The following is a 13714-nucleotide window of genomic DNA, read 5'->3' as shown; positions in this document are numbered from 1 at the left end:
TTATTCACTATCCAGTTCCTCTTATTTGCTTGGAAGCTAAGTAGGTGCAGAGTTTTGTTTTTTGTTTTTTTTTTTTTTTAATCTATTCCCAGGGTCTTGAACTGTGCTGGTTTATAGCAGGCGCCTCATAGAAATTTCTCAAATGAATACATGACTATTTAGAGCACAAGAAGCCCCAACTAAGCATAGTGTGTCGGACAGCCTATGCTCTTCCACTTAGAAGGCTGAGGCTGGAGGGTCATGATTCTGGGGCCAACCGGAACACACACACACACACACACACACACACACAATTTAAATTTTAAAAAGAAAAAAGTTTAGAATCAAATATAAATAAGTACATAGTGTTAATGTTTTCCTAAGATCAATATAGATGATGAAAAGTAGACTTGGTTCATTCCAAGAGCTGTTAGCTTTACGGGGAGTAAAGCTCTTACTCTTGGTGGACTATTTCTTGAAAGTGAGTAGAGGTAATAGTTTTATTCTTTATTGGGGTAACCTTTATTGTTAAACATTTTGTGTAGAAAATATACCCACAGGAAGGGCAGAAACATTTATTTCAACACAGCACCATCAATTTTCAATAACACAGTATATTTTCCTAACTCAAAATTGTTCTCTGGCCAACCTGGCAGGTGTGATAAAAACAGCTATGAAAACCACTGAACTATTACGTGGGTCACCCGAGGTGACAGATAAATGTAGTGAGTGCGTGCCCTTGGGAAACGGTGGCACTGACAGGCGTGCTTAATGTAAGGCTGCTGAAACCCCTAAGTTCATCGCCCTCTCCGTCCTCCCCCTCCCGCCCCCACACACAACCACACACAACCACACACAACCACACACAGCCACACACAACCACACACAACCACACACAACCACACACAACCACACACAACCACACACAACCACACACAACCACACACAACCACACACAACCACACACACTTTCAGCTACATAGGAGAGTCCGTCTCAATGAGACGTCAGGAACCTGCACTCTAACTCGCTGCTCTGGTGATCCTTATAGCTGATGAGGTGGGATGAGAATTGATCTGGAATATGACTCACAGCCTCATTCACACCAAAGCTTCCTGGAGGACATTTTCAAAGAAATTGGCTCCTGGGCCAAGCTTTATTTTAGCTCCTCCAGTGTGTGGGTTTGTGTAAGGCGCCTCCCTTGTCCATTGCAATGTGCCAGCGAGCCACAGCGGTGGCAGTCCTACGGGCCACTTTGTGCCCATTACATCAGCGCACGCACAAGTGTCCATTGCTCATTTAGATGCCTTTGTCCAGGCCCATTATCCCAGCTACATGGGAGGCTGAGGCAGGAGGATCACAAGATCAAAGCCCACTTGGGCTGTGCAGTAAGTGTAAGCCAATCTAGACAAGCTTGTGAGAAGCTGTCTCAATATTTAAAAAGGAAAAAAAGGCGGGGGGGGGGGGGGGGGCGGGGAACAACTTATCAGGGCTCTCACCTAGCAAAGAAGGACAAATTGGAGTGGTCAGCTTTTATCTAGTAGTGTGAGGAGCCTCTGAACTTGTCTTATCCACAAACAAAGGTGTGATGATTAAAAGAGGGTGACTTGCTACTCCCACACCGAGCCTTCTTAAAGGGCAAAGAACCTCTCTGGTTAACTTGCTGATTGACAGAGGGCCTGACGTCTCGTTAGTCACCTGACTGAGCTCCAGCCCTCCACTGGGAGGGTGGCGGGCCTGGGAGGGACTCTGGTCTCCCTCCCGGACGCCGGCAGGAAGACGTCCACTCATGCCAGAGCCGGCCAGGGGCTCCGCAGACAGCGCAGTGAGTACCCACCGAGCCTGGTAGCCCTGGGTCCGCCCGGTAGCCTGCAGCTTCTTGGGAAAACTAGGACGTACCCCCCCCGGTGACGTCAGCCCAGAGCCAGGCGAACTGCCCTCGGATTGGAGGAAATTAAGGGAAACCAGAAATGAAGTCTTTTGAACTAGAGCCGGCAGTATCGATCTGAACATCCCGATACTGCGTTAAAGGGGCTGCCCAAAACTTTAAATTAGTAGGAAAAACAGCAGGTATACCAGTAATGAAACGAGAGTGGTAAATTTTCATAGAAAGACTCAATGTGCATAATAAAATATCAGTGAGTACTTAACAGGTAAACCTTGAGATACGTGGACTTGAGACCTTTGGAAAGAAGCAAGCTGAAAGCTTCTGCCCTGCAGAAATGCTAAACTACGGAGCAAGCTGCTGCCTGGTTGATGGCCTGCCTTAGGTCACCGGGTGGGGGCAGGCCACGTGCTACCGGCTCCATGTGGTTTTTATGGTTCTATTGTCCAGGTAAACATTGAAAATAAAATAAAATAAAATGAATGTGGGAAATAAATCACAAGTTTAAATCCTGCCTGGGCTCTGGAGTGATTTTTAAAGGCCGCCTAGACAGGCAAGCTGCGAGACTGTCTCACATCAAGAAAGCAAAAATAAGGGCTCGGGATGGAGCTGAGCAGAAGGCTTGCTGATTGCTCTGCAGGATTACTTAAGAAATAAATAGCAATGGCAATAATAATAGTAATGATAGTGGTTTTTGCTTGCTTGCCTGTTTTTTTAAGGGCAGGTCTCACGAGTGTAGTCCTGGCCGGCCTGGAACTGGCTATGTGAGGCGGTAAGCTCTAAAGATCTGCCTGCTTCTGCCTCCCGAGCGAGGGATGTAGTTTGCTATCAAACCACAGTCAGAAAATGAGATTTTTAGAGGAGTAGTTTGAAATAGGTTTGTGGTAAAAGGGATTTGGGGATGAATGTCTGGTAAAGTGATGATTTTTACCACCGAAATGCTTTAGAACTAGGTGGACCCTCCTTGTAGCAGCTCGGGATTGTGGGTGTACAGGGGATCATGTGCGTTGGAAAAGCGCCAGAGCCGTGCGCTGTGAACGAACGCCGTTCATCTAAGGCAGTAACTGACCTTTACTCAGCAGTCTAGTGAGGTCGTGCGCTCCTTTAGCACTCCCAGTTATCACTTAACGTAAAGCGCTGTCCTCTTATCCGTGTCCTTGCTTTGCTTGCTTAATTGTTTAATGGGGGAAATGATGTTTTTAGCTACTTCACCTGTATTTTCAGTCCCATGGCAGCTTTCCAAGTAGCTCCTACATCGTATTTAACAGCCCTGATGGTTATTTATTTATTTGTTCGTTTATTTATCCTAACAGGGATCTCCTGCCTCGTTTAACAACCCTCATATTTATTTTTGTGTATTTATTTATTTATTGTAGATGGGATCTCAGTCCTAGCTGGATGGAACCCTTTTTAACGAAGGGTTCTCATTCCTCAGCTTCCCAAGTTCTGGGACTGTGGGCATGTGCCACGTGTCTTTCCTGATAGCACATGCCTCTTGACCCTTGAGCTACTCCTGTAAGCCACTTACCTCTGAAAGCCACTAACGGGCACCGGAGCCTACAGGCAGTATGGTCTTTATCGTGAACGTGACTCTTTAAACAGGCCCCAGTGTCTCTTCCTTAGCTCATCCCAACACAGAGTGTTTTCTACCCACTGTGATTTTGTTTTTAGAAAAGTATAAGTATATGTACACATATATTTCAAATAGTTTTTTTCCTATCTAAAACTTATTATGTTTTAAAGTGGTTTCTGTTTTTTAAATCTTCCACAACAGTGTCAAGACTTTTTGTTTTTCTTGTTTTTGTTCTTGTTTATGGGTTTTGGGTTTTTTTTTGTTTTGTTTTGTTTTGTTTTTTTGTTTTGTTTTTGTGGGGTGGAGTTCAAGTCAGGGTTTCTTTGAATAGTCTTGGCTGGCCTCGAACTCAGAGATGCACCTGCCTCTGCCTCCCAGGTGCTGGGATTAAAGGCATGCACCACCACTGCCCAGCAAATGACAAGATGTTTTATATTCTCTGAGTTCACATAAAGATCAAGGCAAGAACTTTGAATATTTTTCCTTAAAATGGAAAGGGAATGTGGCTTCAGGGGTGCCTTCCTCAACACATACCCACAGGGTATTTTCACTGTATGAAATCTGAAGAGAAAAAAAGAACTCTGCGTTATTCTGAATTCTATTTCAGAGTGGTTATTACAAAAGATCACTATACAAAAATGTGAATCTGAAATGGTTTGTGCAAACACGGTGAGGAAGAGCCTGGTTTTTCACGCAGCAGATGCAGCTAACGAAGTGTGTTCAGCACGCTTTTGCAAACACTGTCGCTGAAAAAATCTGACTTTTGGTTAATGGTGGGTTTGATCCTTTTGTTTCTGTGTGTGTGTATAATGGATGTGTGTGAGTGTGGATATCCATGAGTGCACAGGGTAAGGGCAGAGGGAAACATGAGAGTCTCCCTTTAATGCTCTCTACGTTATTGTAACTTTTTAATTGAGGAGAACATAAAACTAAAATATCAAACACTCCATGATTTTGTCTGTCATTCAAGCTAATTTTCTGTTTTGCTGTTAACTTTAGTATTTGTGATGCAAAGCAAGCAGTGTTTGTTTTTTTTTTTAAGTCTTGTCTTTATTTATATATGTTTCTGCCTGTGTGTGTATGTGTGTGCAGGTGCCTGTAGAGGCCAGAAGAGGGTGTTGTATCCTCAGAAGCTGGAGTTCCAGGTGGCTGAATTATCCAGCTTTAGTACTGGGAACCAAAAGCTCTCTGGAAGAGATGCAAGTGATTTTTAACGGCTGAGCCGTCTTTCCAGCCCTTCCACCTAACTTTCTGAGACAGGGTCCCTCACTGGATCCAAACCTACCATTTAAGGCAGACTGGCTGACCAGTGAGCCACCTTGCCCTCCTCTCTCTGCTCGCCAACTCCAGCTGTGGAGTTACAGTTAATATGCTTTTTGCTAGATTTGACGTGGGTGCCAGGGATTTGAACTCATGTCACAAGCACCTTACCCACCAAGCCATCTCTCCAGCCAGATGTTACTTTTCTTCACTGGGGAACCAGAACTTTTTTGGAGCAATGATATCTGATAAAACTTTCTGCAATGATGGAAAAGTCTCCAGTCTGCAGTGACCAGACTGATGTCATGTGTGGCCACTGAGTACTTAAAGCATAATTTACCTGAATACCTGAGTTATTTTTTCTTTTCCTGACCTGATTAATTTCATTGAAAACTCAGTTACGTCATGCGTCTTGGTGCTCCCAGACTGCACAACAGGAATGCCTACCCAATTGCCCACCCTCTTCTGCAGGCTGCTGCTGTGGATGACACCGCTGCTGACCGAGGATTTTACAGGACTCATAAAGCATTGCTTTGTCTTCATTTTAAAGTGAATGGTGTATTCATTTATGCATGCATATGACATGTGTGCACTGTGCTGAGGACTGAACACAGGGCCCAGCACATACTAAGCACATGCTCTATCATTGGTCTGCACTTTAAGCTCTTGAGCTATTGGCTTACTACCCAAGGGTGTACTAATGAAAAGAAAAGATAGTCTTTAACGGCCATACAACCTGAATGTGCCTGCAGGTTCATGCCTGAAACACAGCAAATGCTCGCTTATAAAGTGCTTAATAGTTCTGAAAGTCTTCTCAGGCCATTTTGACACAGCAACCAGTCAAAGTAAACAAAGTCCAAGCCTAGAAACTGGTTTTTTTGTTTTGTTTTGTTTTTTGGGTTTTTTTGTTTTGTTTTGTTTTGTTTTGTTTTGTGTTTTTTGAGACAGGTTTCTCTGTGTAGGCTTGGCTGTTCTGGACTTACTTTGCAGACCAGGATGGCCTCAAACTCACAGCAAGCCACCTGCCTCTGCCTCTTTCATGCTAGCATTACAGGCTTGCACTGCCGAACCTGGATCTCAGAAACCTTTTCATCATGGCAGTCTATTTTACAGGGTAATAACCTTTGTAATGTGTGGGTTTGGGGAAAGGGGATCCAGATCTTGTAAAAAGTTAGATTTTCAAGCTCTGAAAGAAAAAATACAGTTTATCTCATTATAAGTTAGAGATAAAAAAACTATTGGTAGAACAAATTTAAAAAAAAATGAATGCATGACCATGTGTATAAATGATACATATTTGCATATTGACCTGATGAACTGCCAATAGGAGCCTTAGCCTCCTTTTGTTCAATGGATTCCATGCCCTGATCACACCTGGTTCACGGGTTCACAGCTTGTCAACCTTTACTTTCTTCTATTTTTTTTTTCATTTCAGAAACTCGGAAAACACAGATCGAAAGGGAGACAGTTCACTGTGCAGCCATGAACAATAACAGAACCGACCACACCACTGGCTATCTCTCCTCTGCTGTAGCAATTGTCCTGTTTGGCTCCAACTTTGTACCACTTAAAAAATATGACACTGGTGATGGTAATTATTTTTTAATTGTTAACCTAAACTTGCTTTTAAGTGTCTTGGTTATTTTTGTTTGTTTTGCACTGGAAAAGCTTCATGGTCAGTGCCACTATCAACATTGATATGAAAACCAGTTTTCAACACAGCTTATGCGTAACACAAACCTGCTAACTAGTGAGCATGTTCATCTCTCACAAACCACGAGGCAGACACAGCAAGCTGCTCCCCATTGAAGGAAGGTGTGAAGCAGTACCCAAACCTAGGCATACCCACACACATCCCTCAAAGCTGCAAGCCAGGCTTCCTCAGTTTACCTCAGTGCACACACAGACATACATCCTTGGCTTGGAAAGCTCTTGGATTAAAGGTGTGAACCACACCACAACAAGAAACAGTTTTCTCCAGTGAACAGTTCAATCTCAGGGTTCACAGCTCCATCAAATACCCTGCAATCATATAGGCTTTACAGTTCACTTAGAAATGTACCTGCCATCTTTTTGACCAGATTTGTTTTCTTGGTGCCTGAGAGTGGGCCAATCCTGACTTAAAATAGCTGAAAGAATGAATATACCACGTGCCCGCTGACTGTGTCTGTTCTTCTAGGCACGTCTTACAGACATTTTCAAACATGTGTATAAGCACATCTTGCAGATAAACACGCACATACTCAAATCTTTCTGCCGAGTAACGCCAGGTTGTCTTATTTCTAGGGATGTTCCTGCAGTGGGTACTCTGTGCTGCCATTTGGTTGGTTGCCTTGGTGGTCAACTGGATACTACACTGCCCTAAATTCTGGCCTTTTGCAATGCTTGGGGGCTGCATTTGGGCCACAGGTAATGTGTGTATTCATCCAAGACAGTCAGTGGTCACAGAGTGATAGTCACAACCAGGAAAAAAAAGCACAGTGGACTCATGCTTATTAGACATGCATAACAGACATAGGCTGTGTCCTTTACCTTTTAGGTAGTTATGGAAATTTTCTGATTTTTTTTTCCTTTAAATGTTTAAGTTCCTGCTAAGAAATTAGTAAAGATATTTTATCCTTTTAAAGCATAACTCAGATGCCAGTTTATACATTTGACCTTTCTCCATCATGTTTATCAGAAAAATGTTTATTAAAAAATAATCTTTTGCTAACATAATTTTTTACCTTATCCTTAAAAGCTGGCAAATAGAGGCATGTAATCATTTTAAGTAACATTTAGCTAAGAAAAGAAACAATTAGAAATCCCCTTGTTGCTTTATCAATGCCTTAAAGCTATAGTAGGATTTGTATTCACAGTTAGCCAGTCAGAAATACCCTGGACAGTCCTTTTTTTAAAAAAGAAAAAAAAAGGAAAAAGAATTACTGGAAAACTTTAAGGAATAAATTTGTTAGACACAAATAAAATTTAAAATGTGAAAATGGTACTGCTTACCTACTTGAGTCTCTGAGGGACTAAATGATTTAACAGAATTCATTAATCAGAGCTCAAAATAAGCAAAACTTTACATTTCCACCGGAATTAATTACCACACCTTACCCGCACCTCTGTGATGCTCATTGTGTGGAACTGGGAGCGAGTAAACAGGGTCATTCATTCTCTCGATGGTTGCCGACAGGGTCCTACCTCGCAGCCCACGCTGGCCTAGAATTCCGAGTCCTCCTGCCTCTGCCTCCTGATATAATCGCAGGCAAGACACATCTCTCCTTTGTCAGCCTGCAGATTTTTTTTCCAGTCAAAGCTGGTGCAAAATATGGAACACTTCATGAATATCTCTGTCTTCCTTGTGCAGGGGCCATGCTACATCTCATTTGTGCCACTTCAATTTTAATATGTACACAGCCGAAGGGAGCATTTTTTTATTTTTGAAATTTTATTTTAATTAAATAATTTTTAATATGTATGTTTATTTCTTTGAGATGGGGTTACCACTATGTAGCTTTGGCTGGCCTGGAGCACTGTGACCTCTAACTCATAGAGATCTGGAGATTAAAGGTGTGTGCCACCAGGCCAGGCCCATTGTGCAGGTCTTAGACACCAGAACATTTATCTCACAAGCAGGCTCCACTGTGCTGAGGAAGATAAGTAGGGAGCCAAACTTGAGAAAAGCCACTACATTGCAGGTTGTCACAACCATCCAGTCTCGGCACAGGGGGAAAAGAGGACCTGGTAGTGTGAAGACTTTATTGCAGGTGATCAGAATGGAGACACTAAAACCTTGAAACCAGAAGAACTTTTCCGAAAAGGAAAATTAGCGGAGGATGGTACCATCTGAGTCTAAAGGCCCTAACATTCCCTTGGTGGAATGCACACTTAGCTGCAGACTTTCCTCACCAGTTCAGAGCTCCAGTCTAGACTGACTCCAGCCGGTAGTATTGTTCTAGAAAAAGCAGCAAGGAGCTGGGTGTGGAGGAGCAGCCAGAGTCCCAGCTGCTGGGAGAACGCATGGAGAAGACCTCTGGAACCCTGGAGTGGGAGACCAGCCTGTGCCACACAGCAAGACCTTCTCTCTCACAGCCGTGCTAATGACAGCATTTGACTGTGGGTTTGGGCCTGAGTGACCTGGAGAGCTGAAAGCCAATGTTTGAGGGAGTCTGGAAAAAAAGCCAGGGAGTGCAGGGCAGAGGGTACATTCTGGAGGTGTGTTGGGGCATAAGTTGAAGTTAGGAAAACAAAACCAAACAAAAACCACAAATTTCACTTAGAAATATACTTGTTGTGCTGGAAGTAACCTATTTTTCCTGTGTGTTGTGTCTACAGGGAATGTCGCTGTGGTCCCAATCATCAAAACCATTGGTCTAGGTCTTGGAATCCTAATCTGGGGATCATTTAACACCTTAACTGGCTGGGCAAGCTCAAGGTAATGGTTCAGGTGATCTCAGCTAAGAGTCCTGTATGCTGTGTAAAGTGGGCTTCAGTCGTACTAGAAGAAATAACGTGATTCTTAGTCTCCGATTATGGCTGGTACACATAAAATGAGCCCCATGTCTATTATTTGTCTGAAGCTCTTTATAAGGGATTTGTGTATTTGACGAAGATATAGCAAAGGAAATCAAAACAAAAAGCAAAATGCTGTATCTGGAACACAAGTAGGGAGAGAAACTGGCAGCTGATGTCTGCTTTCCCTCTCACTGCAGGGTGACTTGATAGACATGTTAATGTGCATCCTTCTCACCTCACTGATACAATCATATGAGTAAACACTGTGAGTAAGAGAGCTGACACCAAAAGAGGCTGAACTGCTGCGGGTCAGGTCCTGGCCAGGTACCAATTCTAAAGTACATGCTCTTCCTTGCAATAGAGCAGCAATCTGTGGCTCCATCCCCCTGGCATTTTGTAAAGATTTATTGAGCTGCAGCCTTGTCAAAACATTTAAGTATTGTCTTTTACAGTGTAATAACAAGGAGAAGGGGAGACTGCCAACCCAAGACACTCTGGCTCATTAAGGAGAGCTTCAACACTAGCTAGAAAGTTGTGCTGTTCAAAAGGTTAGCCACAAGCCACAGGTGGCCTTTGCATCCCGGTGGTACTAGCTACATATTCAGAGGCTCCCCCATTTCATGTGGGGCATGGATGGGGGCACGTGACTGTCACGGGCAGTCCATGGACAGTGTGTGATGCTCATGGTCAGTATCCATTATGCTCAGCGTTGGGGAAGTAAGTAGTGAGCACATTATTCTTGCCTCACTTTAAGGCTTTCCTTCTATTCAAAAGCCCCCAAAAGACCCCAAAAGAACAGGACAAATCAACCTACCAACTTCAAGGACATACACCCTTTCCTATCTCTCCCACCACCGACGAGTTTTGTTTGCTTTAATGCCATGCTTTTTCTCCCTGCCTCAGCCTCTTAGCCTTGGATAACTCTCTATGATAAATGCTAGCTATTGTGACAAAGTTGAAGCATAATCAGAAGAAAACAAAGTAAACTGACATCAGAGAATAGGAATTTAACTGAGATGCCATTGTAAATACCTCAAATATTGCAGCTGGGCTTAGATGTAGCTTAGTGTTAGGGTATAGTGTAGCATGCACAGGGCCAGAGTCTGAACCCCTAGCACTTAGGTACATGTGTGTGCGTATTCACATACCCACATGCATTCATGCACACATGCAATCACACACATCATCTCATGGTGGTTTTTCGGTTTGGGTTGGGTTTGACTTGTTTATTTTTGTTGTTATTGTTTGGTTTTGTTGTTGTTGGAATAGAAACCCTGGCTGGACTGGAAACCAATTTATGAATGACCACACCGTCCTTGAGCTGTTCTTGTCTTACCTCTGGGGATTATAGGAATGTACCAGCATGCCTCAGCCACTATTTTCTCCACTTTAGCATGGAAATTAGAGCATAGTGTAGAAAAGTAACCTAACCGAGTCAGACAGCGCAGGAAAGCCCCTATTCCACTCTCTCAAGCATTACTCTCAAACAATTTATCAGTATCTAAGCTGATAATCTTCTGGTCTCCAGGTTTGGCTGGTTCGGGATGGACGCAGAAGAAGTGCCGAAGCCAATTCTGAATTACATTGGAGCTGGGCTCTCGGTAGTAAGGTCTGCAGCGTTTCTAGTCCCTCATTCTTTTGGGCTTTCAGAGTGCTTTCTAAAGATTAGCTTCATCTTTATTCTACTTTTTGTGTATGAATGCTCTGCCTGCGTGTGTGTGCCCCATGTATGTGCTTGGTACCTGAAAAAGTCAGAAAATAGTGTCAGATTCCCTGACACTCTTATAGATGGTTGTGAGCCGACATGTAGGTGGCTGGGAATCAAACTCAAACCCTCTAGAAGAGCAGCCACTGCTCTTAGCCACTGAGCATCTCTCCAGTCCTATTTCCTAAAGCTTTTGAGAGCCTTACGTTTTTGTTTTTTTGTTTTTTTTTTTAAAAAAAAACTATATTTCATGAAATTTATGTTTTCTGATTCTTAATTTTCAACGACAAGAAATACCTTCCTGAACAAGAAATACCAGATGAAGGGAGTCAGGAACTCTAGCTGTAATTCCCAAAAGCTCTGAGAAACTAGCTAAAGTCACCTAACTGCTGTAAACCTCCATTTTAATACCTACACTAGATATAGAGAATCATAATACATTGTACATGTGAGCCAGAACATATTACATTATTTTGCTTATGAAGTCATCCTATGAAAGTCAGCGTTCTGCTGGTCCTCTTTGCCCCTGGAAGGGTCGCTGGTTCTGTTTAGTCCAGGAGTTCGTCCTCATCCAGGGAGGTACACTCTGCCCTCAGAGGATGTGGAAAACAAAGGGACCATCAAACACTATGATCTCACGCTTTCTCCGTTTTAACTAAGCAATAAAGCCATACTTCTATAGCTCTATAGTTGCAATGTGACAGAAGATCTAGCAGAAATCTCTCTTCCTTAGAACTTTACGAGACAACTTTGTTCTTACTATAGATGTTAGAACCCTTAGTGCAGTCATGTTGACTTTTAGAGCAGAGAACTTTCACCTTTGACGATATCAGGCGTGTTCAGGGCGGCATAGCTGTGAATGCGCACCTTTTCACTGAAAAGCAGCACTTAACGGGTCCTCTTTGGCATATCGGACCTGGCAGCTTGCTTCACCACTCTGGTTGTTTGTGCTCGGGCTAGCTGAGTCCAGCCCTGCAAATCACTGTTTGACTAAGGGGACTGAGAGTGACTAAGTGCTGGAGCAGTTCTTCAGGGTGGTTAAGCAGAGAAAGGGATGCTAGTGCATGCCTGGGTCTCAGACAAGGAGACAGCCCCATGCTGTATAGGGCAATGCCCAGGTTAAAATTGGGGAATGTGCATACCTTGAGTTTAACTTATCAGATCATGGCTGACCACAGGTCACGAGCCTTGATTCTGCTTTCAGCACCCCATTCTCCCACTCATTCTTTTTAACCTAGTTTCAACTTTCTCCTCTCTCACATTCTCCTTCGAACAGCTCATTTTCCAGGTCTCTCCCTCTACGTACACATGCTATGTCAGTGAGGACGAAAATGACTTTGAATCTCCACACAGTGGCGGCTCGCCAATAAAACTCAAGCAAGAATTAGGTCACCTTAGATTCAGTCACCTCTTCTCTCTGGATCCCATTTATATCCACTGTCAGTGCCGCACATAATGAATAGCATTGCCTACGAGGATTTTAGTACTTTTTCCGTCTTCAGGGAAAGAACAGTATATTTCCCCTCCTCCAGTAATGGTGTTTTCCCCAGCCACAGTCAGGAACAATCTCTTTGTCATTGAAATGTTGCCTCTGAGAGTAGTCTCTAGGCAATTGAGGGACGAATAGCAAAGCTTATTCCGAAACTGTAAATTCTTGACACATTTGGTTAGAGGCAGTTTTATGTGTTTTACACGGTTCACGTGGAATTCTAGCTTTCAGTACTTCTAAGACAATTTCTTCACAGTGTAAAATTCTAATTTAGCATGTCTAGTTTTAACTTAATGATAATAATTTAAAGCTGGTCTATCCAGTACATTAAGCACTTTTTCCTCCAAATTTCTTCTTTAGAAAAACAAATTTTTCCCTAAACTTACAAATCAGTTAGTTTCTCGTGTTGCTCCACTTCTACCCATATGACCTTGGACACACCTTTTCTCCACGTCCTCTGATTCTTCATCCGTAAAGAGAGGGTAATGCTGGTACCAATCCTGTAAGATAATTTGAGGAGCTAATGTTTGAAGAGCTTTGTGTACCTAGACTCAGTTTAGGCTCCACGTATAAGGTAGCTTCCTTTACCATTCCCTCCATGTTCTGTAGTAAACGCCTGAGATCCTCAAAGATCAACGTAAGCGAAAAGGCTGTAACAAATCAGCCCTGTGGTTTGCGGCTGTGGGGAAGCTGTGCAGTGTGACCAGAGTACGTGGAGGAGCAAAGCCATCTACCACAGGGCAACAGAAGAGAGAGACAGGGAGCCCCAACAAGTCCCCTAACACCCAGCTTCTGATTAAGCCCCACCTCCGAAAGGCAGCTGGCCCCCCCACAGCAAGGAGACCTACCGGTCACCAGATCTTTGACACAGACACACTTGAACCCAGATGCTATGACATTCACCCATTGTTGCCCCTTGGGACATTTTTGGTGGCTCCACGTAATGTGATGCACTGGAGGAACTTGCAGCTCTGTTAGGAGCAGGATCTGCTGCGGGAGAAGGCAGCCATCCTATGAGGCATTCGGGCCCCATCTATATTACTCTCCTGGGTGGAACTGCAGGAATCTGTGATTTAATTAGTTTAACTTAATAGCTTTAACAGGTTCATTTCAAAGGGCATTGACTGAATTTAGAGCTCTCGTTGTAGTGTGAAGAAACAAAATATAGTTTTGTTGGTTACAGACGTGGCTTTATTCTGTGTATGTGTGTGTATGCTGTGTATCTATGTTTGTGTGTGTGCATGTCTATATGCGTGTGTCTCTGTGTGAGGGATGCTATTCCTGTGTGTGTGTGTCTGGTGTGTATGTGTCTGGTGTGTATGTGT

The 13714-nt window shown here is 43.4% G+C and overlaps 1 protein-coding gene and 1 non-coding gene across 6 annotated transcripts in view; one reads left to right on the top strand and one right to left on the bottom strand.

Annotated features, from left to right (window-relative positions):
- The first annotated feature begins 1346 nt into the window (after positions 1–1346).
- Positions 1347–13714, top strand: part of Tmem144 (transmembrane protein 144) — a 30145-nt gene continuing 17777 nt past the window's right edge. The window contains exons 1-5 of one of the 5 annotated variants that reach the window (XM_060378468.1): positions 1347–1365; positions 6131–6286; positions 6982–7104; positions 9016–9115; positions 10724–10804. In XM_060378468.1, coding sequence (XP_060234451.1) covers positions 6178–6286; positions 6982–7104; positions 9016–9115; positions 10724–10804 — 413 coding nt within the window. In that variant the 5' untranslated portion in view covers positions 1347–1365; positions 6131–6177. Of the gene's footprint in view, positions 1366–1642; positions 1803–1877; positions 2313–4073; positions 4209–5790; positions 5810–6130; positions 6287–6981; positions 7105–9015; positions 9116–10723; positions 10805–13714 lie in introns of those variants that run through there. The other 4 variants (XM_021659542.2, XM_060378469.1, XM_060378470.1 and 1 more) reach the window with 4 other exon arrangements.
- Positions 8003–8108, bottom strand: LOC132652554 (U6 spliceosomal RNA). Its single transcript, XR_009590162.1, has one exon. It is a non-coding gene; the product is annotated as a U6 spliceosomal RNA (small nuclear RNA).

Source organism: Meriones unguiculatus, chromosome 2 (assembly GCF_030254825.1).
Source record: "Meriones unguiculatus strain TT.TT164.6M chromosome 2, Bangor_MerUng_6.1, whole genome shotgun sequence".
Lineage (NCBI taxonomy): Eukaryota > Metazoa > Chordata > Mammalia > Rodentia > Muridae > Meriones > Meriones unguiculatus.
The sequence above is the reverse complement of the archived record's forward strand: the minus strand, read 5'-3'. Positions and strand labels throughout refer to the sequence as shown.